Genomic DNA, 26,984 nt, shown 5'->3' with positions numbered 1-26,984 from the left:
GTCAGATTTGGTAGAATACAAAGGTGGACCAAGGGAAAGTCTTCCCTAGGTGGTTGTTGTTGTTATTAAGTGCCATTGAGTTGCTTACGACTCATAGCGGCCCTATGCACAAGAGCCCTAAACACCGTTCTATCCTGTGCCAACCTCGCCATCTCAAACACAATCATTTCCATCACTTCACTCACAGAATCATTCCATCTCATCGAGGGTCTTCCTCTCCTTTGCCGCTCCTCCACTCTGCCAAGCATGATGTCCCTCTCCAAGGACCAGTCCCTCCTTGCAACATACCCAAAGTATGTCAGACGAAGCTTTAGAATCCTTGACTCCAAGGAGCATTCCGGCTTCACCCTCCCCAGGACAAGCCTGTTTGTTCTCCTAGCAGTCCATGGTATATTCAAAACTCTTCTCTAACATCACAGCTCAAAGGCATCACTTCTCTTTCTATCATCCCTATTCACTGTCCAACTCTCTGATGCATAGCACATAATTGCAAAGATTATAGCCTGGATCAGGCGCACCTTAGTCTTCAGCCTGACATTGTTGCTCTTCAGTACTCTTGAGAGGTCCCTCACAGCTGACTTTCCCAATGCAATTCATCTCTTGATTTCCTGGCTGCTGTTTCTAAGAGTGTTGACTGTGGAGCCAAGTAAGCCAAAACTGTTAACTATCTCAATCTCTTCCATACTGATGCTGCCAATTGGGAGCCAATTTAAATGCTTCCACACATGTGACAGTTTAACATCTTATATCTCCTATTATAAAGCAGTGTATGTTTCTGAAATACAATTTGGAATCTGGAAAAGACTAGAGAAAACAGAAAGCTTTTTAAGTGGATTAAGTGCGTAGGTCCAGCAAGACTGACCTAGCCTGGGACCTCAGCAGAGGTCTGTGATTAGCAGAGGAGGAGAGATGACCGAGAAGCTCTGTTCCCGTATAGATTCTAAATCAGCATAAGTAAATAGTAAGGATTTTTTTTCAGAGCATGGATTTTTTTTCAGAGCATGGTCTCAACAAACTATAACTTGATGCTCATCTAGCTTTCATTTTTCAGGGATGGAAAATGGATTCGATGTAAAATCCAGGGATGTGTCGGAGGAGAGGCTGAGAAAGTCTAGGATGTTGCTTCTTCTATCCCGGGGCTCCTAAAAATCCCTCCACGGGCCTCAGCTGGTGCTGCCACCCTGTACCTGAGTCTAAAATTAATGACATTTGGGATGATCCGACTTCAAGTCAGCTGTGACCCCTAAGTGACACCGTAAGTCCACCCATTACATTCAAAATCCCCACAGTAACATCAGTAGCCACGCAGAGCTTCTCATCAGCACAAGATAGCGGATTTTACAATACTGAACTAATACAATTACAGACAAAGGTAAAAAGAATCCAGTGTTTTATTAAGCCCATAAGGTCTTGTTGAGAACAGATGGATGATTCACCTATTCTTTGTATAATATTGAATGTAGCTCATATTTCCCCATTATTATCCTCATAAATCCCACCTCAACAGGCTTCAGAACCTCATAATGGAACTACTGCTCTAATGTATTCTCTGCTAGATAGAACTTCTACAATTGTTTCTCTTGTTACTTGTCACTTCTATTTTCCTGCCTTTTATTTCATTTAAGAGCAGCTATGTTACTCCCAAGAGGTATCTTAGACAATCCTCATCCACAGGCCTATTTCAGACCTCCCTACTTTTAACTCCTATTAACTCCTTAACTCCAAATACCTCCCAAAAGCGATTTCTTACAGCTTGAAGCTCTCTTAACCCATTATGCTAACTCCAGAGATGTTTTTGACTTAACTATCTCTCATCTTGAACATGCTGACATTTCTAAGTGGTGAGAACATCCAGGCAAATGAAGTAGGGAGGATTGGGTAACTTACTTGGGGTCACCCATCACACAGAGGTGGGTGGGAAACTAGAACCTTCCTTCCTGTCCTCCAGGTACAACCTTAACTTCTTCCTGTTCCTAATGCACACCATTAGCTTGTAGCATCTGAGAGAAAAATGGCTTTGTCTGTACAGGAAGTTGAGGCACAATGGACACCAGTCCTAATTAGGCAAGAGGCTTCTCAGAATATACACTGAGATGTGATTTATGAGGTACCAACCCCACCCCACTATCAATGAGTCAGTTCTGTCAATTCCACTACAGAGTGACCCTACATGCCAGAGTAGAACTGCCCCATAGGATTTCCAAGGCTGTGATTTTTTATGGAAGCAGATTGCTACCTCCTTCTGCTGAGTAATGGTGGAAATGAACCACCCACCTTCAGGTTAGGAGAGGAGCACTATAATCATTGCACGACCAGGGCTCCTCTTATAAGTCACAGTTCTATCAAAACTGGTCCTCGTGTCAGTTTCCCATGTCTTTTGGTGACAAGCTGTTGACTAGGTTAGGAAGGGGAGCCATGAAGATTCAATCTCAGTCAGGCCTTTTTAGCAGAAAACCCCATAAATAAGAAGGCAAAGAGCTCCCCAAAAGCATTATTTTCATGGGTCTCTTCAGATATCTTTGTAGCTTATTCTTTTTATGAAAAAAGATGTGCTGACAGTATATTGTTAATTTTGGCAGCAAAACCCTTAATATTACCAACCCTTGACAGTGTCCATTATACAGAATGTCACCCTCCCATTCCTGCTGTCCTGCCTATTTAGAATTTTGCTTTCTTAGGCATCTGTACAAGGAGCAGAAAAAAAAAATGTGTTTTGAACTCTAGAAATAAAATATGGTTAGTCTCAATGATATGTAGAAATAAACATTTCATTCCATTATGTTGCTTTTTAATACAAATAAAATCATATGTATTATGTAGAATAAATATCCTCAAAGACTGAGTTATTTTTTCCTCAACTATGTTATCCCCAGAATACAGACCCAGTTTTCTCTCTTCAAAATACAAAGCTATATATTAAACTCCAAAATTCACTACCATGTCTGTTGCTATAAAATCTTAGGCTCCTCTAATGAGAACGTGTTACAGAATCTATCATTTTTTGTAAATTACAAACAACTCCCTTAACCAGCTTATAAAATTATATTAATGCTTTAAATGTTCCCAAACAAGTGCCTCTGGATTTGTGGGGTTAGAGAACAGTAAAGACAGAATTTTTAAAATTTACCATTGGAAGGAAGCACGTGGATTTACAGAAGAGGACAGATACTGGTAGGTGCCATCAAGTCAACTATAACTCATAAGACTCTATGAACAACTGATCCAAATCCTGCCCTATCCTGTGCTATCTCCATTATTTCTGATATACAGGAGCCAACTGCTACAGTCACTGTGTCAATCCATCTCATCTGGGATCTTTCTCTTCTGCACTGAATCTCACCCTTTCAAGCATGATATTCTTCCCCAAGGATTGGCCCCAAGTATGTGAGATAGAGCTTCAAAATCCTTGCCTCCATGGAGCAACCTGGTTTCATTCTCTTGAGGACATTTTTGTTCTCTTATTAGTTCACGGTATATTCAGTACTCTTCTCTAGCACCACAACTCAAAGGGTCAGTTTTTCTTGTCATCCTGAGTCGCTGTCCATCTCCCAGATGCATAACAAGCAATTGAGAAGACCATGGCCTGGATCAGGCACACCTTAGTCTCTAGACTGACATCATTGCTATTTAGCACTAAATGAGATCCTTGACAGCAGATTTTCCCAATGGAAAGTGTGTCAGAGAGAGTTGAGGTTGGCTCAGGATAGGTCAGGGTCCAGTACTACTGTTCACAAGGTCATAGTTGACTTGACAGCTTGTAATAACAACAAAAACAACAATATATCACAAGATGATGATAGATATGTGGTGCATATACCCAGTCTTTGAAAAATCTAGACTTTGATGTAATTTTCTACTATATCCCCTTTATAAAGAATAAAAGCCTGGCACATACTTACCAGATTCAGCCAAATATTTACCAGCCCAAAAAGATCACAAGGAAGTAGATTCATTTTAAGGCTTAATATTTATGTTCACCCTACATCATTTGAGATTTGTCAGGACCAGAAGTTGATTCTTGCCTTTATGACTTTATGGCTTTTGACTCCCACATAGGGGTAGAAAACACAGCCTTTGGGACGAGTTGTCCTGTGCACACTGGAGATGTTCAATAAGCACACTTCTTCCTCAGTAGTAATAGTAGTGGTATTCTATTCTGAAATACAATGCTGTGATGCATACAAAGATGATTCATTAATACAACTATTATTAAAAGACACTCTCCTACATCTAGAGCCAAAGAGGAAGAAGTTGAGAGAATTTTTATCAAATCTTGCAGTCTGAAATTGTCCAATCATGAAATCAAGATGCATTAATGATAACTGGTGACTGGAATGCAAAAGTTGGAAACATGAAAAAGGAATTGTTGTTGTTGTTATGTGCTGTCGAGTTGCTTACAACTCATAGCAGCCCTATGTACAACAGCCCTGAAACTTGCTCTATCCTGTGCTAACCTTATTGTCTCTGAAACACCTACCCTTATTACCTCAGTCACTGAATCAATCCATCTCATTGATCGTTGAGGGTCTTCCTCTTTAGTGCTTGTCTCTTCACCCTCTCAAGCATGATGTCCCTCTCCAAGAACTGGTCCCTCCTTGCAACATGCCCAAAGTATGTCAGACAATACCTCAGAATTCTTACTTCCAAAGAGCAGCCTGGTTTCACCCTCTCCAGGATGAACTTGTTAAAGGAATAGTAGTTGGAAAATATGGGCTAGGTGATAGAAATAAGACTGGAAGCAGAAAGATCTAATTTTTGCCTTTTTAATGATTTTTTTTTCATGGCAAACAACTTTTTAAAAAGACACAAATGGAGACTACACATAGAGCTCTCCTGATGGGTTGCATAGAAACCAGATTGTCTAAATTTTGTGGAAGAAATTGCTGGAGAAGTTCAATATCAGCAATCAAAACTAGGCCAGGGGTGGACTGTGGGTCAGACCATCAACTACTGATGTACAAATTCAAATTGAAGCTGAAGAAAATGAAAGTAAGTCCATGAGGACCAAAATATGGTTTTGAATCTATACTATCTGAATTCAAAAAGAATCTTTTTTGGGGGGAGGGGGAATGCTAGAACATTTAATTATGTTTATATAAAAATCTTTACCTAAACCAAGAAGTTGTGGTACAAACAGAGCAAGGGGAGTAATACTGAATGGTTTAAAATCATCTGAAAAATAGGTTTGGACTGGAAAGCATTATGCTGAGTGAATTAATTCAGTCCCATGAGGACAAATACTCTATAAGATCATTATTGTAGAAATTGATAACTAGTAAAATGTGTATGCGGATCTAAGGGGGGGAGAGTGGGAGCAAAGGGGTGAGGATGGGCTGGGGGGTTATCATAGAATCGCACAATTTAATGGGTGGTAGGAGAAGTAGATAAAGAAAATGAAGAAAATGTGAAAGATCCTGTGTGAAAAACAATGTATGCGAACTTTGTAAGTAAACCAGTATAAGATTAAAAGTCTATATTTTAAAAAAGATTAAGAAAAGAATAGGTATGAAGCACTGAACACCAAAGACCAGATGAACTGTGGGGATGATATCCATGAAGAAAGCAATAGGTCATTATAATGACAGAAAGAAAAAAAGAAAATGGATGTCAGAAGAGACTAAAAATTGCACTAGAGCAACGAGAAGCCAAAACAAAGGGGAAACATGCTGAACGAAGTAAAAGAGGTGAGCAGAAGATATCAAAGGGCAGCTTGAGAGAAGACAAAACAAAGTATTAAAAGGGAATGTACAGAGAACTGGAATTGGAGAATGAAAAGGGAAGAACTCCCTAAATATTTTTCAAGCTGAGAGTTCTGAAAAACCAATTTAAGTCTTGAATCACAATATTGAAAGATGCTATAAGCAAGGTGTGCCTGATTGAGGCCATGGTTGTAATTGTATAAAATGAATAAGGATGACTGAAGAAAAATTGATGCCTTTGAGTTGTGGTGTAACTTCTTTGGGACAAGCATTGAATATACCATGGGCTGCCAAGAGAACAAACAGGTCTGTCCTATAGAGGGTGAAACCAAGTTGCTGTCTGGGAGCAAGGATTTAGAACTGTCTCACATACTTTGGGCATGTTGCCAGGACCAGTCCTTGGAATGATGGCGGGACAATGCAGGAGAGGAAAACCCTGAGTGAGATGGATTGACACAGTAACTGGGGTAATAGGGACAAGTGTGTCAGAGACAGTTAGATTGGCTCAGGATAGGACAGCGTTCACAGCCTTTGTACATAAGGGTTACTATGAGTCACAGGTGCCTTGGCAGTATGTAACAGCAATAACATGGGCCATATACTGAAAGACCCAGAAAGCATCAAAAGAAGATGGAGGGAATATGCAGAATCACTGTACCTAAAAGAACTTACTGGCACTGAAAAACTTTAGGAAGTATCATATTAGCAAGAGCCAATGGTAATGAAAGAGGAAGCGGCATTGAAGGCATGGGTAAAAAATAAGGAAACAGGAATTGATGGGATACCAATTGACTTGTTCAAATTAATAGATGCATCCCTGGATATGCTCACCCAGGAAATTTGGCCAATCGTTTCTATATCTGTTTCCATTTCCAAGAAAAGTGATCCAACTGAATCTGGAAACTATGGAACAATATCATTAATATCACGTCCAAGCAAAATAATGCTGAAGATCTTTCCAAAGAGGCCAGTATAGTTCATAGATAGGAAAGTGCCAGAAGCTCAAGCAAAATTTAGAAGAGGTTGTGGCACCAGGGAAATCACTGCTGATGTCAGATGGTTCCAGGCTGAAAGTAAAGAATTCCAGAAGAACGCCTATTTGTGCTTTTTTGATTATGAAAAGGCATTTGACTGTGTGGATCATAGTAAGTTGTGGCTGACATTGAGAAGAATGGGAATCCCAGAGCACTTAATTGTGCTCATGTGAAACCTAGATTAGGAGGCTGTGTGTCAACAGCGCAAGGAAACATTACATGGTTTATAATTAGGAAGGGAGTGCATCAGGTTTGTACTGTATTCTTGCTCCCTATCTATTCAATCTATATGCTGAGAAAATGATTTGACAAGGTGAACTCTATGAAGAGTAATGTGGCATTAGGATCAGAGAGATTCATCAATAAACCTGCATTATGCAGATATACAACCTTGCTTGCTGAAAGTGAGGAAGACTTGAAGCACTTGTTGCAGCAAGATCAAAGAATACATCTCAATGCCAAGAAAACAAAGATTCTTACCACTGGACACATAGGTAACATTGTGGTAGATGGAGAAAAGATGGAAACTGTCAACAACTTCATTTTACTTGGATCCACAATTAATATGCTTGGTACCAACAGTCAGGAAATTAGGAGATGCACTGCACTGGGAACTTCAGTTAGGGACTTCTCCAAATTATTGAGGAATAATAATGTCAGTTTGGAGATTAAGGTACATCTGATCCAGGCTATGATATTTCTGATCATTTGCTATGCATCTGAGAGCTGTACAATGAATCAGAATGGCAGAAGAGGAATTGATGCCTTTAAGCTGTGGTATTGGAAAAGAGCACTGAACATCCCATGGACGGCCAAAAGAATGAACAGATATGTCTTGGAGAGGGTGTAGCCAGAGTGCTCTTTGGAGGCACTAATGATGAGGTTTCACTTCACATACTTTGAGCATGTTGCTACCAGGGGCTATTCCTTGGAGAGACATGATACTCAGAAAGGTAGAGGGCTGGCAAAGGAGAGGAAGACCCTTGACCAGGTGGATTGACACGGGGACTGCCCCAGTGGGCTCTCATGTTTTAGGAAGTGTGAGAACACCACAGGATAGGGCAAGGTTCAGATCAGTTGTGGTTGTACTCCAATCAACTGTACCTAACAATAACATCCTTTCCATGTCACAGTTGTTCTTCATTTGCTATCCTTTCTATCTCACAGTATGGTACATCTGTAATTCCAACTTAAAACCAAATGTGAGACCTCTCTACAATTTCTATTCTGCTACACAGAAGAATACCAACAGTGCTTGGCATATCATAAATGATCTTTAAATGTTTTATCTGAATATGGAATTCATTATACCAAAAGACAGTGAATGCAGAAGTTTTTTTAAAAAATAGTCAAGTGGCCTCCTTATGCTTACCACAGGCTGTGTTCTTGCACTAACTGCATAGAAAGAGGAGGCCGAGAGAAATAGCCTGTATACACCTCAACCCAGGCCTTGTGCTTGGTTTGGATTGTGAATGGAATAACATGGCACTGGGGCAGGTGGAAAGTAGTCAAGAGAGAATTAGAGCTACTTTATCAATTAAAGAAACACAGAAATATAAAGAAAATATCTTGTGTATGCATGCAAATACATCAAAAAGACTACACCCACACTCTCCCTTCTCCATCACATCAGTGGTAAACTCTTCAGTCGCATGGACCTTTGGTCTGATCTCTGGTTTGGGCTAGTCTGATGGTTTCTATGTGTGAGGAAATAGTTTAATAAGAGTTCTAGATGTGCACATTCAGTACTGTTTGTTTTGTTTGAATTTATCTACTTTATGTTTCTTTAACATGAAGTCTGTATTTTCATTTATGGTAAAAGAACACAGCAGTGATTTTTACGACATGCTCTCTGCTCTTGAATACATAATCAAGCTATCCTGCTGTTTGCTTTACAGAGTGACTACACGCTCACCCAGAGAGCTACACTTCCAACGCATGAGTGGGAGGTTCCTATTCTACTTATAAATGGGCCTGTGAGTTCACATGTCCCTTCACCATCAGGCTCTGATTTGCTGTATGTCGTTGTTTTGTGTGTCGTGGACTTGGAACCGACACAAAGCTGACCCTCCAAAAGGTTTTCAGAGGCAGTGAATTGCCTGAAAGGAGCCCGCCCATCCTCCCACAGAACAGCTGATGGATTTGAACCACGTGCCTTTGGGACTGCAGTGCAGCTTCCTACCACTAGGCCACCAGAACTCCCTTAATTCTACAAAAGAAGCTTATTAAAGCATAACAACCCCTAAACAATTCCTTCTACTAAAATCCAGTTCTTGATTGTGTGTTGCAGAGGAAAACTGTCCTAGATAAGACTTTGAAAGCTGTGACTTTTCAGATGCTCACCCAGCCTTTCTGTAGAGCCACCTCTCCTCTCAGGGAGCTCCAGCTACCAATCCTTCCGTTAGCTGTTGCTGGATGCCATTAAGTGGACCGGCTCACAGCAAACCTATGAGAAACAGACCTGACTCCTGCCCTGTCCTACACCATCCTCACAATCTGTCATGCATAAGCCGGTGTGGTGGTCACTATGTCAATGCATCTTGTTGAAGGTCTTTCTTTCACTGACCCTCTACCTCTCCTAGAATTCCTCACCCGCCCACCCCAGTTAGTAGTTTGTGTCATCCAAGGACTCTCTGTTTAGGGAACAATTACTTGAAGATGGCAAGTCCTCATCTCTCAGGGCTGTCCCTCCTGCCTCTAGTGCTCTATGCACAGCCAGGTCAGCTCCTGCTGGCTGGACCTGCCCTGTGTGGCGACAGTGCCTTCTGGCCTGCGAGGCAGGAAACCGGCTCAGCCTGCCACTCCAGGAATGTGAGTGCCACAGCGCTGGGCTTAACATCTAATAACCTTGTCTGAACCCAAGAGGGAGCACTCTGACCAGGACAAAGTTTAAAAAGAACTCCTTACAGTGATTTTTATAAACACCTGTTCTTTAGATATCTTAAGAAGTGACACTGAAGTGGCTGCTTACATCTCATGACCACAAACAGGCCTTTGAAAAGCAGAGTTTTAAGGATGTGAGGGCAGCCAGCTTCAGCGCAGAGCAGACTGGAATGTTGGCGAGGCAGCCCCTGCCAACTCCAGAGCTGGCCCCTCTCTGGAATTTACTAGGCGTTTTAAAAATAACCTCATTATACAGAATTATTTCTGTAAAAACACACGTTGGTTTTATACAGGTCCCTGCAAGCGTTTGTCCACATGAATCAAATCTTGCTGTCCAAAAGTCACTCTCTATTAGCTATCCCAAAGCATTTGTGGGCTCTTAGTTGTCATGCTGAGTCTGGACATAGTGGCTTTGATGTTTTCAAAGCTGGGGAGGAATGTCTAACTCGGAGGGGCACTGAGGTGCAGGCAGAGAACACTGAGGCTCCTGGGAGAGCTGATTACAGGCAATTTTAGAAATAGAAGGCTTGAATGGAAGTGATCATAGAACTTTCCACCACTTATCCTCGCAACATAACAAATGTTCCTTTAAACCATCTACCTGTTCATGTTGACACAGCTCCCAACTCACACCCCAGGGCACCTTTTAATGCAGCATAAAAGTAAAAATGCAGTGAATAGCTTTTTCTAGAATGTTACATTGGTATCAACTGTATGCCAAGCAGGGGTCAGTGTTTGATGGATTGCAGCTATAGTCATGGCAAAACCACCAACTTCTCAGCAAGGGTATGCTCTTGGAACCTCTGTCCCCAAAGCAGGCAAACAGCTGTGGTATTAGCTTTGGAAAAGGCAGAAATCAAACAGTTGCTTTCTGTGCTTTGATTGTGATTTTACTTCCTGTTACCATTCTAGGTGACCTTGTTTTGGGTCCTACATACTTCAGACATTTTAAAAATGTTGTATACCTATGAGGAATGCTCACTAGTTTATTCTTAATAAATGACCTTGGGTACTGTTTTGAATTTCATTTCTTGAGAAAAGTTCTATGAGTTACAAAGAAGATTAAAGGAGTCAATCTGATAAGCAAGGAAACTATGCACAAAATCCAAGGTGTATGTGGATATGGAGAGGATGAGAACAATATGATGAAAAAGGAAGCAGGTGAACTTCTAGTAAGTAGACTCTTTATTACTTTAACAGCTCTCTACGCTATACTTTTTTTTTTTTAAATTTCTTTCTTAATCGCCTGGGCCCTTGAGGCTTATCTGCCAAGGGCTTCTGGATTCCAGGACCCTGGAGTCCAAGAAGGCAGTTCCACTTTTCTAATTCGTCTCACCTAGCAGAGCGATAAAGTGCAATGCCCTTATCTTGAGCTCAGCAAAAACAGATCTGACAGTCATATTTGTTTAATACGCCTTTGTTTTGAACCTTAGCAAAGGATTTCACTTATATTTATCAAATGATTGCAGGCTGCACAGTTTGCAATGCTGGAACATGAAAATATATTTATTTTAGACTTTTATATACACAAAGGCCCAAGGTCCTGAAATGGAACATGGGCTGAGTTTTTGTCCAACAGATTATTTAATGGACTCGATCATACATTTTGATTGAGGCAATGCCTTGGACTCTAGAACACCGCTCAGCATGCAGAAAGCCTAACTTCAAAGGACGAATTCTGACTCTGATGGGAGAGAGGGCATATTAAAATTTCAATAGACTGCTGCTGGTTTTTCCTCCACACTCAGCTAGTCTAAGAAGCGGTATTAGGGAGAAAAGAAAATCAGAAAATCCATAATGACTGCTGCAGAGTCACAGTGACCCTCCGTGGGTTTCTGAGGCTGTAAATCTTAACAAGAGGAGACAAATCAGCTGGCTCTCAAGTTATAACCTCAGAGCTGTGTATAACTGGCTGGGTGACCCTGGAGAACTTAAAAAACACTCCAGGGAACTGCTTTCCTCATCCATCAAGAGAGTGGCCTTGCATTAGTGGGTGCTATTCCTTTCTATATTTGACTTTCCAACCCAAGCCCACTCCAACATTGTTGTTGATTGCCATCAAGGCAAGCATGACTCATAGCGACTCTATGAACAAAAGACCTAATGCCTTTCCATAACTGTTGTCATTTCTCCAAGTTCATTTAGTTTCCAGAGGTATACGGTTTAGGAAGTAGATGCCACTCCTGCTTCCAAACCTGTTTTACAACTGAGAGCTCCACCAAACACTGTTCACATTGGGAAGCCATGCTGGTTTTTGATACCCCCAATGGCACAATGCTCAAATCACAGCAACCCAGATTACTTAATACAGTAGATCGACAAAGAGTTATGTACAAAGTAGAAGAGTGTTCCTCCAGATATAACAGCACTAGTTTCACTTAGCAATGGTTAAGTGTCGTCAAGTAGAATACTACTGAGAGTAAATTTTGCACAAAAGACCTAAACTCTGTTCTATGACTAACATCATTTCTGTGCAGAACTTTGTTCTACAACTACCATCATTTCTATAAATTTATAGAGTTTATTGAGTTTGCTGAGTTTAGAGAGTTAGTAGACTCCAACATTAAAGGTGAAAATAAACTACCACCACAACAAAAAACCCCAAACAAACCCAGGTTATTTCCCTACAGGTAAGACCTGCCTCTCCTTTATCTCTTAAGCCTAATCTGACAAGCAATTATTCCTTAGCACCTAGCTGCCATTATCATTCAAAATCCACTGCCAAATCTAAACACTGCTCAGCTGCTGGCCTCTAATCTGAGGCTGACAGCATCCCGGGAGAAAAAGGCTCCTTCTCACCCCAGCTGATTGAGCACTAAGTGCAGGAGAATCATTTCAAGGAGCTGCCCGTGAAGATAATGGAGAGGTTCCCGCAGCTCTTGTTAATCACCCACACTTCATGCACTGATGTGCTAATGAGCCCAGCACCACAGTGACTCTTTATCAGGGCAGACAGCCTTATCCTCCTTAGGACTGGGCGGAAATGGCAGGAGAGTGACACCACTCCACAGGAGAGGTCACAGCAACACCACGGAAAGTGTCATGAAAGAAGTGTTACAAAAAAAAAAAAAAGTGTTACAAGAAGCAAGAGACCTTCCAAAGGAGCACTATTATTTCACCTCCGGAGAAGAGACAAGGAATGCCCATGTTATCTGGTAATGTCCCAGCAGACGCTCCAGGTGAGGAAAAGGCCTCCCACCCCCTCTTTCTAGAGTTATTCTGAGGAAGTGCTAGTCTACAAATCCAGAAATCTTTTCCAATCGCACAGAAATTGTTCCCTAAAGATCAGGTCGCTTTGCATACACCAATCAGCCTGTCTGAGATGCCCTATAGCTTATTTGGTGGTTGGAAAACCCCTCAAAACTCACTGCCATCAAATCAGTGCCGACTCATGTCAACCGTACAGAATAGAGTAAGATCAGCTTTTAGGATTTCCAAGGCTGTAAATCTTCATGGGAACAGACTGGCAAATTGTCCTCTCATGGAGCTCCTTCACAGGGTCTCTGTGTCATTGAATACAATTTAACTATAACAGTGTTAAGTTGCAAAAGCCCAGATCTGGGAAGCTAAGAATTGGTTTTAATTTATCCGGTATCGATTCACTGGATCACCAAGGGAAATTGATTTCTCTGGGTTCCATCTTTCTTCAAATAGAACCTCGCATTAATATTGACCAGACAAGAATACTATAAAGAAAGAAAGAAAATCTATGTTAAAGCAGTGTGGGCCATCAGAGTTAAGGTGCTCTATAACCAAGTAATGATTACAATAGAAGAAATAGGAAGAACAAGGACAGCTCTTCGTTATGTAACTGAAGAGCCAAATGAGATGGCAGAGTGGAGAGATTGAGGGCGTGAGGTTTAATGATAATTAATTGTGTTAATAAATTTTAATTAATTTTATGAAACAAAACATCCATGAACGACTTAGTGAAAACAGTATGATGTGTAAATTCACTCAAATAAAATTTACCAAGAGTGTGAAGTCTAGAATCCCACTTTCCAGGTCAGTTCTGCCTCTCTTACTTACTATGAACTGATGGGCAAGTTATGTGTCCCAAGTCTTGGTGTTCTCGCCCATAAAAGGAAGAGCATAACAGTATCCACCTCATAGGGCTACTGTGGAAATTAAGTAAAACAATCCATAGAAAGAATTTAGATGAGTCTCAGGCACATAGTTGTTAGTTGTTGGTTTTTGGTGCCATTGAGTCGAGTATGACGGGAGATCTGAGCCCTGTTCTGTCCTGTGCCATCCTCACATTTCCAGACACACAAAAGCCCGGTGTAGCAATGTGTCAGTTCACCTGGTTGAGGGTCTTCTCCTTTGCTGATGCTCTGCCCTTCCCAGCATCATGTCCCTCTCCAAGGAATAGCACCTCCTAGCAACGTGCCCAAAGTATGTGAGGCATTCTTGCCTCCAGAGAGCACCCCAGCTGCACCCTCTCTCAGACACATCCATTCATTCTCTTGGCCATTGATGGGATGTTCAATGCTCTTCTCCAACACCACAGCTCAAAAATGTCAATTCTTTTTTTGTCACCCTTATTCACTGTCCAGCTCTCAGATGCATAACAAGTGATCAGAAAGACTCTGACCTGAGTCAGGCACATAGTAAGAAATAAAAATGATTGGATATTGTTGTCTTACTTAATATATAGCTAAAAGTGAGATAATCTAGAGCAGTGGGTGAGGAATAGGTACTGTATCATCTTCTTCCAGTGTTTTACTATGTAGCTTCTGTTTAAGGCTCAGTGTAAAAGAAAACAAAACCTAGATCTAGATTAAAGATGAGACTCACATATAAGTGACTAAAGGCAGCTCTATGGACAGGGGATAATAACCAGGTTTGGAGGAAAGTATTGGGAGGGTTTCTACTTGAGAAGTTGAAAGCCTTCAATGAGAGGAACACAGCAGGGATGGTGCAGGGTCGGGCAGGGTGGTGTTCTGTTGTGCACAGGGTTGCTGACTTGCTGACACCTAAGAACAACAATTCTCAATGAGCAGATGAACTGCAGGGTAAGGAGAACACTAATATCAGAGAAGCGTCATAAGGGATGTGCTATGACATAGCACAGTATACAAGAGCAATAATCAAAACCCTGACATGGCAAGGAACACTCAGAAGGTCCTGCATTTTATGATCCACTGAAAGCTCTGGAGAACATCTAGGCCTCCTGGCTTCCAGTCAAAAGACCTGCCTGTTGACCTCCAATGATCCAGACACTCCCCTGCAAGATACATTTCCCTCAGGGTCTGCATCTCAACTACCATCGACAGTCCTTTCCCCTTTACCTCTTAAGTATTCCTATGTCTTGCCAATTAAAACTCCTTTCCAAGCTAACTATTATCTCCCCAAACCAGAAGTGCCTTATAAAAAAGTAAATCACCATATTTGGGGGCTAAGGACAATGGCGTGCAAAACCCATGCAGACGTGTTCCCCGCCCTTCCCCAATTTTGCTTCCTTTCTTGAACAATTTCCTTCTTTTTCCTGGCTTGGGAACTGGCCCTCCCACCTATCGGTCCGCAGGAATGGGGCTCACAGGTTGGGCTGTCTGGAAACAATTCCCTCAGCTGCATGGCCACAGGCCAGCAAAGGGCCTGAGAACCAACTCTATGCAGAGCTACAGACTCAACAGGAGAAAGTCAAAAGGATACAGAAAATGGAAGGAATTGAGGTATTTCTGAGAACTATGGGACATGGGTAAACCTGACCTAACATGAAACTGGAGGACAATTCCCATCCATGGGAGAAAGTTGGTTCTGTCCTTCAATTCATCAAGATCAAAGTTTCAACTGGGCCATGTTGTGTTCTTAGATTTAGGTTTTGGCAGAAAAACTGGATGTCCCACTGTGTGTGTATTGCTACACTAGGTCTGGTGGCAAGGCAATGACAAGATAATGGTACTCTTTATCTAAGTTTCCTGCTAAAAAAGTCTTTTATTCTATAGGTTGCAAACACATCCTGGGTTGAGCCAGGGCCTATTCACGCGACCTCTGGCAAGTCATTCAATCTCTCTGAGCCTCAATGTGTTCACCTGTAAAACTGACGATGAGAATCATCTGTCTTTCCTTCTTTCCATGAGTGTTTCAGTCATCCAAGAAAATAAGATGTTGAAGCATTTGGTAAATGGCAAAATGTTAATTGTAACTCTAATAAATGTTAAGGCCCTCACAGTCCAGTTTCTACAAAACCAAAGTCAGAGGAACACAATCAGGCACTCCAAAGGAACAGAGAGGATTTCAGTCTTCAGCAGTGCCTGTCAAAAAAGCATTATAGATGCTCATATTCACAGATATCAAGAGCACTCAGGACTTGCATTCTTACAAACCAGAAAAACGCCCAGGTTTTTGTTCTCTCTCCCTCTCCCTTTTCTTTCAATCCCTTAATATATTGCTCTATTTATCCTCCTTTACAACCTTCCTTCCAGTTTTTCCTCTCCACTTTACTGTGAACCTGGCAATGGAATCTAAGCATTTACTCTTCGCTTCCTCCACCCATCTCTTCTGCTCTAGCTCTTTCCCCATGATTTCAAAGTAAAAAGCCTGAAAATAAGGTAGATAAAGGGACACATCTCCTTAAAGGAGGAGAGTTAGCTAGTGAAGTGTAATCTCTTTGTGGGCTTAAGATGGGACATGAGATGTATCCATGGGTAAATATCAATCCCACCATCAATCCTACAATGACTTCCAGGAGAAAGATGGACAATTTCATATGTAATTGATAGCCTCTGAAAGCCTGCTGGAAGGTCAGCTATGGATTGGTTCCAACTCAGCAGCATGTAACAACAATATAATACCTTATTCTTATTATCTCCATTTGAAAAGATACCTACAAAACTATTAAAAACGCTTTAATGGCATGCAATGTGATGTATTATCAAAAGAGGGGTTGCAAGATTTCATAGTATCCGAGAATACTGAATAAGTATTAAATAAGAAATGTTTCTGGGAAACTAGGCCTGCTGGATTGTCTTGCAGAACGGGAAGGGCTCTTGTCACTGTTAGTCGATTTCAGCGCACGGGGATCCACGCATGTAGAGCAGAATGGCTCCTGGGAGTTTTCAAGGCTGTGAGCTTTTGGAAAGAGACGATCAGATCTATTTTTCAGGGCACCTCTGAAATAGATTTTAACTGCAAGATTTTCAGCTAATAGTTGAACACTTAACCATTTGTAGCACCCAGAGATTTTGTAAGGGTCTTCAGAAGCATAGATACAGTGCTTTCCAAAATTCCTTCTGGAGATAAATAGCTTCACTTTTGTTAAGACATACTACATGGAAGAAAAGAACTAGAAATCATTCCATGGCCAAATTCATCTGGGAAATGCTGGGCTAAACAAAGCTAATGCAGTTTTCTCAACTTCAGAACTTCTCAGCAAGCTAATCTTTCCAAGAAGGAATTATTCACTAAACCTACTGCTTTAAATTTTTTCATAGAAGTGATATCTTAAAAAATATGTTTTTTTTAACATGGAAGACATTTTTAAGACGTTTTTAATAAAATAAAAAAAATTTTGACGTAACCAGAATTTTGATACAAGTAGTGGAAAACATGGGTCCTGAAGAGTCTCTGTGCTGGAGTTGTCGGGGTGAAGCTTACTTCTTCAGATTCCCAAAGTTATACAGATCCCACCAGATGGAAGCAAACACTGAAAGAAGGGGAGGGTAGCAGCTTCTCATTAAACCTCAAGGGAGAAAATGCAGGCAGGCACTAGAGGCCCCACAGGTCATGAAAGGGTTAAGCACTAGTTTTAACATGAAATGTTTTAATTAAAAAATGTTTTTCAGAATACTCTGTAGGAAATGTTATCTTGACCATCCTCCTTGGGTAGACAAGGCACCCAAGAATATTTGAGGAATAACAAACCAAACCAAGGCTGTTAACTGTTGCTCTTGATTCTCACTCATACAACCCTACAGAAGGGAGTAAGTAGAACTGGCCCCCAGCTCAATCTTTAGGGACACACACTACCACATCTTTCTCTTGTAGAGCAGATAATGGGTGTGAGCCACCAATCTTCTGGTTAGCAGCCAAGCGCATAACCACTGTCTCACCAGGGCTATGTAATGGAGAAGCACTCCACTCAGCATCACTCAGGGCTCCAGTGTGGAAGCAGGGCTGTACTCCTGGTCACCTCACTGCTGGCGGTATCGTGTGATACACTTCTGGGTGGAGACGAAGAATGCCTCTTCACAAGTTGCAAAGTTGCATTTACTCTAGCATCAAGATTTCACTCCAAAACATTATTATACCAAAACAGTTACCCATGACAAGTCTAAAACTAATTCCATCAATGGAATACTAACGGACATGTCTCATCTACAGATGAAGCCCTGCCTGTGCTCACCAGTCTATGCCAGGAAATTTGGAGGCTAGCTGCCTGACCAACTGACTCGAAGAGATCCATATTTCTTCCCATTCCCAAGGAAGGTGACCCATCCGACTTCTGAATTATGGAACAATATCATTAATATCACATGCAAGCAAAATATTGCTGAAGATCATCCAAAAATGGCTGGAACAATACACTGACAGAGAACTGTCAGAAATTCAAAAGGGGTTGAGAAGAGGCAGGGCACAGGGATATCGTCACAGATGTCAGATGGATCCTAGCTGAAAGCAAATAACATCAGAAGAATGTCTACTTGTGTATTATTGACTGTGCAAAGGTATTTGATTGTGTGGGTCACAACATTGAGAAGAATGGAAATCCCAGAACACTTAGTTGTGCTCATAATCAATCTATACCTAGATTAAAAAACTGTTGTCTGAATGGAGCAATGGGACAGGGCTTAGTTTAAAATCAGGAAGACAGATGTAGGTATATCTTTTTTATCTCTAGGCCTAATAGAGACCCTAGTGACCAATTAAAAAACAAACAAACAAAAAAACCCCCCACACAACCACAACCAAAACCAACCTAATTCCAATAGTTATGGCTTGCAGTCTGTTGATCAATATACAGAATTTCAATGAAGATCACTTCAATAAATGACAATAATTTTTACCACATGTCTCATGGACTTTAACAAAATGAAACTCCTGGTGCTATCTCCCTGCTCCCACTCCTGAGCTCTTATCCAATTGTTGATACCATCTCCACTGTCCACATACAGGTAAGTTCAAAGTGCTTATAAAACAAAAAGATCATTTCATTGCATAAGAATAGTAACGGACTACTGAGATAATTCCCCCATGTTGGACAGCTCCAAATTTCTTCTCTGTATTAACAGGAAAACTAGTTAAGATCAGGGGTGTCCCGGGTCTACCAGAGGGAAATGAAAGATGGTCAATGACTTCCCCTTTACCTTCTTCTTAGATTTAAAGACGTTACACCTGAAGACATTGCTGGCACCATCTCGGGCAATATAGCTGAAGATCTTCAAGTCTTGGGAATCATGAGAAACATAGAAGATCCTAGAGGAAGAGAAACAGAAAAAGGCGGTGAAAATGGCATTAGTTCCAAATCCCCAGTAAGAAAATCTCTGCTTATGAAGATCCTGAGAACAAAGTTCACTTAAAGCCAATTATTAGAGTAAGTTTTATCTATAAATGCACAGGGGATGGAAAAAACCACAGCGAAGGACACACTTTAAATGGGCTCCATAAACAATGAAATAACCCTCAAGTGCCTCCTGTATTTGGAAGAGTGAGTGTGGGTAGGAGGTGGAACCCTGAACTCATTTCTAGTTATCTCCTGGCATAGCAAACCGGCTCTGGTAATGGATATGTTTCTATTCTTCTGAAAGCAAAACCCCACTTGCTGTCCAGTCCATTTAAACCCATGTCAGCCTCACTCATTCCCAGAGCAGAATCACATTCAGTCAGGTTTTCACAACTCTTATCTTCTGGAAGCAGATCACCACGTCTTTCTTCAGAGATACCTCTGTACCCAGGGCTTAACTGTCTACGGTAACCATGGGTTCCATACTGACCCTCATCAGAACAATAAGCATACATCTCATCCAGGGAAATGTAGACAGTTATCCCCCCAAAAAGGGAGAACTGGGGAACCAGTGATGCTGATCAGGCCGGAAGATGTGAAGACACACTGTTTCAACACATAGGTCTGTTGTGATCATAACTCCACATCTTTTTAAGCTTCTATTTAGGACCACAACTTCCATATATTCAACCAGCCACTCAATCAGTCCTATAACTAGTTGTTTTCCTGCCAATTCCAACTCCTGGTGGCTCTGTGTATCTGGGTAGAGCTCTCCTCCATCAGGGTTTCAGTGACTGATATTTCACAGAGGGGTTGTCAAGCCTTTTTTCTTCAGTGCCTCTGGGTGAACCTCTAAGCTTTTGGTTAGTAACTAAGCCTATTAACTATGTGCACCATTCAGGGACTCCCATTGATTATATATGGTGGGTTGGGTACCATCCAGGAGTTGGACAGAGATGGTGAGAACAGGACAGACAAAATCCTTGAACTCTGGACTTCCGTGGTGTTGTTAAGTGATGTTAATCAAAGAGGATTCACAGTGACCCTATGAGCTACAGATCTGAACCCTGTCCTACTTGTAGTCTCCTTGACCTCAAGACATTTGAGCTCTGGGGTGGTCAATTAATACAAAACAAGTGCTGAAGAGGGGGGGAAAAGAGGCTGATAATAGGATGCTACTATAGATAGAGTAATTAGAGAAGCAGGAGCCTAAACCACATGAAGGAGCCAGTCATGGAAACATCTGGGTAAAAGCACTCCAGGAAGTCCCAACAGCAAGCATAAATGCCCTGCGGCAGGGAGGTGCTTGAAGCCTTCACAGACCAGCCAGGTAACAAGGTTAGGGTGGAATGTGTGGTCAGCCGCAGGGTCAGAAAAAGTAACCGCAGGTCAGAACACAGTGGATCTTAAAGGCCATGGTTTGCATTAAAAGTGAATGAGAAGGCTTCAGAGCAGAGAAGTGACCCACTTCTGCCTTATAAAGGATCACTATGGTCAGAGGTGGGGTGGGGTATGGTGGAAGTGGTACATATGAGGGCAAGGGCAGAAGCAAAGGGAGAAAGGAGGCAAGTGGGAAATAGCATAAGCCAGAACCCGGGAGTTGACCCTAAAGGAGCCTAGGACAGGACTGCAGCAGAAGGCTGAGGCCAAGTGCTATTGGTGGTTCCAGAGTAGGCAGTACAGGAAAGTGCATCAGCAGAATTAACTTTCCACCATCCACTGAGAGCACTGCTCTTGATTAGCAATTGCTCTTGATAAGCACGGCTCTAGGGCCACATTGGCGAGGCGGGGTTGCGGGTGGGGGTGGGGGGGGTGGAGAATCTCAGTAACACCAGTAGCTTTCATTCAAGGCCTAACTTGTTCAAGTGTACGTCAAGAATGCATAGAACAAAGAAAATATGGTATAGGGAGTCCTTTACTTATGAAATATTAGTAAGCTAGGACCACCCACTCCTTTTTGTTAGTGTGTGGTGGTGTTTTTAAATTTTGTGGAAGAGTAAAACAAAGACAAAACAAAAACGTCTCAAATTCATTGCTGTCGATCTGGAACCAACTAATTCATAACTGGCCCAGTGGGTTTTCAGAGGCATAAATTGCACAGGAAAAGACTGCCCATATTTCTCCCTCAGAGAAGCTGCCTCTGGGTTGGCCATGTGACTCCCTACCCACTTTGCCACAACAGGACTCCTTACCCACTAGGTCCCCAGAGCTGCCTGGTGGGAAAGGATACATCTTATCCTTAGGATCACGTGCCAGATACAATGTTGCAGCATGTAATTTGCCAATGTTATTATTCTCAGAAGTTCACTGGCAGATGTTCAATTTTCTAATTTACTTCTCAACATTTTGCTTTTTTAATAGAAATCAAAGGCTTCAGTTGCCTGAAAAATATGAATCATGAAGTCCTGATCACTTTGCTATAGTCAACAGAAAGACTGGGGAAGGAATGAGATGTTACTGAGAAATAAATGAAGTAAAAAAGGAAAAGGATCATACAGGCAACTCTCAGGAATTTTCTGACTAGAAACTATATCTTTTCCCTCCAAAGAATAATCCACATATCCAGAACCTTTCACAAGAAGAGTTATTACCCCCAACAACAAAATGCCAACAATTGGCTTTCTCAGCATTAGAGTATATTTATACAATTAGAGTATTTTTAAATATATAGCAAGTATATCTGTAACTTTACAGATACGTAAACTTCCAACATCTAAAAGACAAATATTAGATCCGTAAGACACTGATAATAAAAGGCTACAATAATAAAAAACTTAAAAACAACAAAAAAGGTACTTTACTTATGATAATGGAATCACTGGGATGGTACTCTATCACAAGTCAGGGACTACTTTGTACAGGATAGGTCTATGTAGCTCTGTCTACAACTCTACAATATACAAAGCAAGCTATGAAATTGTTCAGAGTTCCATTATTATTATCTGTGAAACTGGTCTATTAACACATTAATACCTTTTCAATTTATATGCAAATCATTCAGAAAGCTGGCTTTTGTGTGGAGGAATGTGGTGTCAGGATTGGAGGAAGACTCATCAACCTACATTATGCAGATAACACAAACTTGCTTGATGTAACTGAGGAGGACCCAAAGCACTTGCTGCAAAAGGTCAAAGACTGCTGTCTTCAATATGGATTGAAGCTCAGTATCAAGATGACAAAGATTCTCACCACTGGGTCAATTTGCAGCACCATGATAAATTGAGATGAGACTGACGTTGTTAACAATTACAGCTTGCTCGGCTCCACAATCAACGCTATTGGCACCAGCAGTTAGGAAGAAAAAGATGAATTACATTGGGAAAATCTGCTGTCACAGACCTCTCCATAGTACTAAAAAAACAATGAAGTCAGTCTAGAGACTAATGGGTGCATAACCCAGGTCATAGTCTTCACAATTACTTGCTATGCATCAGAGAGTCAGAAAATGGCTAAAGATGATAGAAGATGAATCGATGTCTTTGAGTTGTGGTGCTAGAGAGCCTTCCCATTTCCTTCACCCCCTCCCTCTACCCACTGAACTGCGCAACCCTGCGGTTTTGCCCCTACCCATCCTCACCCCTCTGCTCCCACCCCTTTCCACTTTGTGTCCCCACACATGTTTTACTACTTAACCTTCTATTTTTATAATAATGGTCTTATGCAGTATTTGTCATTATGAGACTGAATTATGATGGCCATCTGCGTCGAAAGGTCACAACCTTAACCCCCCTGTGAAAGACACATGAAGAAATGCTCAGAATCATTGACAGTGAGAGAGATGCAAGTCAAAACCACAATGAAATACCATCTCACCCCAGGAGCAGTGGTAACATTTAGCAGGGGAGCAAGAAATAAATGTTGGAGATAAATAAATGTTGGAGCTTCATAATGCTCTTCAGTTTCTCCTAAGTTATGTAGTTGTGTTTTTTTTTTTTTTTAAATCGTTGCTCTGGAGTGCTGCATAATATTCCATTGTACGAATGTACAATTTCTCAATGTATTCTGTTGTGCCTCGATATCTGGGCTGTTCCATGATTGCAATGAAGAATAATGCTGCGATGAACACTGGTATACAGATGTCCATTTGTGTCTCAGGTCTAATTTCCTTGGGGTATATTTCTAGTTGGAGAATAGCTGGGTTATTTGAAGTTTCTATGTCCAACTTTTTGAGGTAGGTAATGCCAAACTGTCTTCCAGAGTGGCTGTATCATTTTACAATCCCACCAACAGCATATGAGAGTTCCTATTTTGCCACATCCTCTCCAACATTTATTTCTTGCTCCCCTGCTAAACGTTGCCACTGTTACTGGGGTGAGATGGTATTTCATTGTGGTTTTGACTTGCATCTCTCTCACTGTCAGTGATTCTGAGCATTTCTTCATGTGTCTTTCACAGGGGTTTTTAAGGTTGTGACCTTTCGAAGCAGATGGCAATGCCTGACTTCCAAAGAGCCTCTGGGTGTGTTTGTTCTGCCAAATCTTTCAGCCAGTAGTCAAGGCTGCTCAGCCACTCTGATAGACGTCATTTCACTACATTTGACATATCTAAGTAATCTTTAAACAGAAGCTGTTCTTTTTAGTGTGGTTTCAAGAACGCTAATGGCTTAGTGAGTAAGGAGTTGTGCTGTAAACCCAGACAAGTGGTTGCAGTCCCCCACCACCGGCTCTTGAGAGAAAGAAGGGCAGCCTCCTCTCATGTGATTTTTAGCCTCTGGAAAATCCACTGGAGGATCAGCTATGACTTGTTCTGCTTCAAGGTACATAAAGACAATCAACTGATAGTGAGTCCTGGCAGTGCAAAGATTAATCCCTTGGCTGCCAACTTAACGTCATGGGTTTCAACTTAGCATCTGGTCTATCCATCACTCTCCTTTAAAATGTTTCTCGTTTGTCCTTTTCAACTCTATGTGGCAGCTATCACTCACAGGCCTTTATTTTTCACTGGGATTGTTGCCACACCCTCTAAATGGTCTGTCTCCCCACTTTCTCATTCACCTACTGGAAACCTGTCCTCCACATTGCTAGCAAAGTGGTATTATAAATACATTCATTTTATCCTGTGATTTTCCTTTTAAATTCATCCGAAGAATTCTTACTTCCCTGAGGGTAAAGTCTAATGAAACTTCTTTGGATGAAGCATCACCTTTTCCGTTTTCATCCCTCTCCAGAGCCCTGACCTACTCAGCCCTTCAGAACTGGCATAACTAACTTTCCTGCCTTTGCAGCTGCTCTGCACATCCTTAGTACATCTTCAAGGCTTGGCAGAGAAGACTTCCCTGACTCCCACTTTCAATCTGAGCTGCTGAACGACCTTGGGCTGACTTTTACCAAGTGCCTATCTTGAGACTTCCTGTACGAAGGGACAAGGACCACATCTTGGCTTCCCAATGCCAGCAGGGTGACCAGCACGTAGGAGGTTCTGCGTAACTGCTCAGAAGGGAGGGAGGGGGCTGTTGCCACTGTCATAAATGATCATCCCTAAAGAGGTCTGTTTTTTAAGGCTATCCAATTTCCTGGTGGAAAATCAAGTTCAGTTAGTTCAGATGCATCACACATAAAAGTCCTTTGATTTCTGAATTTTTAATTCATTATTATGTAATACTCTTAAGGACTGAGAGCTGGATTTAGAACACTTTGAGGAGACATGAATGAGAAGTGGCATGCCAACGAGACACTGGGACGCGGAAGGCACCGGGGACTGCGGCACACAGGCTGAGGTCAGCTCTACCTTCACAAAGCCCTGTTCCAGCAAATCCGGCGGCAGCCTGGGCATGGGCACAGCCACTGTCTTTGAACTTGAACTCTCGGGAGGCTGCTCTGCTATGTCTCAGTTCAGAAACTTAATGTCTTGCTATTACAAGTAAATAACCTCTGGGTAAACACAAAGTCAGCTAGTGAGAGCTGAGAAAAGTTTCCATCAATGTTACCAAGAAGTAGAACATTTTTCCTTGTGACACTACTCATTAGCAAACTTTCTCAGGCCTCAGACCCAAACTTTCAGCTCAAGAAATATTTTCCAAGAATGTATACTCTGCATTACTTGCTTTTCTTATGTGTGTGTGTAGATGGGTGGGCAGGAGTCAGGGCAAGAGTTGGGGCAGGAAAAGGAATATGAGCATTTAAGAGAATCAGGAAAGATTTCTCTCCCCCTCTTTATTTTCATTCTCAAGTCTGGTGCAGTTCTGTTCCAGTCTCCAAAAAGGAGCTTGGTAAAAATTTTCCAACAGAACTCAAGCTCGCTGCCATCAAGTCAATTCTGACTCTGAGTGACTCTCTCTTAGGTTTCTGATGCTATGAACCTTGACAAGGGAAACTGGTTATTGTTCTTCTGTGGAATCACAGAACTTCCAGGGAGTCAGGTTAGCAGTGTAACCTGCTACAGACTACACCACCAGAGCTCAGTGGTTGTTGTTGCTGATACTGACAATTCAAGTACAACTCATGGTGATCCTATGAGCAGACATCCTGGACCCTGCCCTACCTATGCCATCCTCACCATCTCCAAAACATCCAAGCTCACCACAGGAGTCACCATGTCAATCCACTTCATTGGGATTTTCCTCTCCATCACTGATCCCTAACCTTTCCAAGCATGACATTCCTCACCAATGAATAGCCTTGCCTCGCTACATGTCCAAAGTATAAAAGACAAAACTTAGCCATCTCTGCCTCTAAGAAGCACTCTGGCTGTACCATTTTCAAGATATAACTGTTCTCTTGGTAGTCCATAGGATATTCAGTACTGTTCTCCGGGACCACAACTCAAAGGCATCCATTCTCCTGTCATCCGTGTTCACTGAGCTCAAGGGGAGGATACCAAATCGGTTCACACTACTCACAGAGTGTTAACAAGAATTATTAAAGTTTTGTTCTGCATCCAGATGTCCCAACATTTCTTGTTTTTCTTTTGAAGATGTATCTTATTATTATAATGTTTACTTATTAATGGAACTTTCAGGCCACAGTAGCAGAGTTTCCTATAGACAGTTATGCCCTCATGTGACATAAATGACTAATGTATAAACAATGTCTTGGAAAACCACTTTGGGATTCAGGTAGGAGAGAGAGACAGAATCACTAGACCTAGTTCCACCACCACTTCCCTTCTACTACTGTTAGCTCTGGTGGCCGAGTGCTAAGATGCTGCACTGCTATCTCAGAGGTATGTGGTTTGGATCCACTAGCTGCCACATGGGAGAAGGACAGGCAGACTCCTCCCATGTGATTTACAGCTCTGAAAGCACACAACAACCACAACACAACTGTGAGCCTATGTTCTGGTTGGTGTGTACTGTCAAGTCAGAATTGACTCCTAGCTGACCCTCCAGTGTGTTTACAAGGCAGTAAGCTGCATGGGAGGAGACTGCCCATCTTTTTCTTGTGGATTTGTACCATGTGCTTTAGGTTGGCAGGGCAGCTCCTTACCACTAAACCACCAGAGATCTCTGTAAGCCTATGTTGTTATGCACTGTCGAGTCAGAACAGACACATAGCTGACTTTCCCCTGGGTTTTCAGAGGCAATAATTTGCACAGGAGGAGACTGCCCATCTTTCTCTAGTGCCGCAGTTTGTGAATTTGAACCACGTGTCTTTTTGTTGGCAATGCAGCTCCTTTAGGCAAACATATTTCTTATAAAATCACAGGGGTCAGAAAATTGGAGTAGGGACACTGTAGAACCTTGGGCCCTCTGAAGATGCATTTTACTCTGCTCATATAGAATTATCATGAACTGGAATGGATTTAAGGCAACTAACAACACAGAGCTTAAGAAACTCACTCAGTATTTCTTAAGCTCAAGGAACTGAAGAACAAATTCAAACCTTGAGTTGCTATAATCAAGGATGATTTTGGCAGCATATGAAATGATCCAGGAAGTTCTAAAAGAAGATGGAAAGAATATACTGAATCACTGTATCGAAAGGA

General features: G+C 41.7%; 1 protein-coding gene across 2 annotated transcripts in view; it reads right to left on the bottom strand.

Moving 5' to 3' along the window:
* The window catches only part of NOS1AP (nitric oxide synthase 1 (neuronal) adaptor protein), a 523,739-nt gene that overhangs the window by 32,839 nt on the left and 463,916 nt on the right, over positions 1–26,984 (bottom strand). For both annotated transcript variants that reach the window (XM_006887361.1, XM_006887362.1), the window contains exon 5: positions 18,925–19,033. In XM_006887361.1, the coding sequence (XP_006887423.1) occupies positions 18,925–19,033 (109 nt within the window). The remainder of the gene's footprint in view (positions 1–18,924; positions 19,034–26,984) is intronic.

The sequence above is a fragment of the Elephantulus edwardii genome, unplaced genomic scaffold, assembly GCF_000299155.1.
Source record: "Elephantulus edwardii isolate Elephantulus edwardi_28Jun2011 unplaced genomic scaffold, EleEdw1.0 scaffold00057, whole genome shotgun sequence".
Classification (NCBI taxonomy): domain Eukaryota; kingdom Metazoa; phylum Chordata; class Mammalia; order Macroscelidea; family Macroscelididae; genus Elephantulus; species Elephantulus edwardii.
Note: the sequence above shows the minus strand (reverse complement) of the source record. Positions and strands in the feature narration are given on the sequence as shown.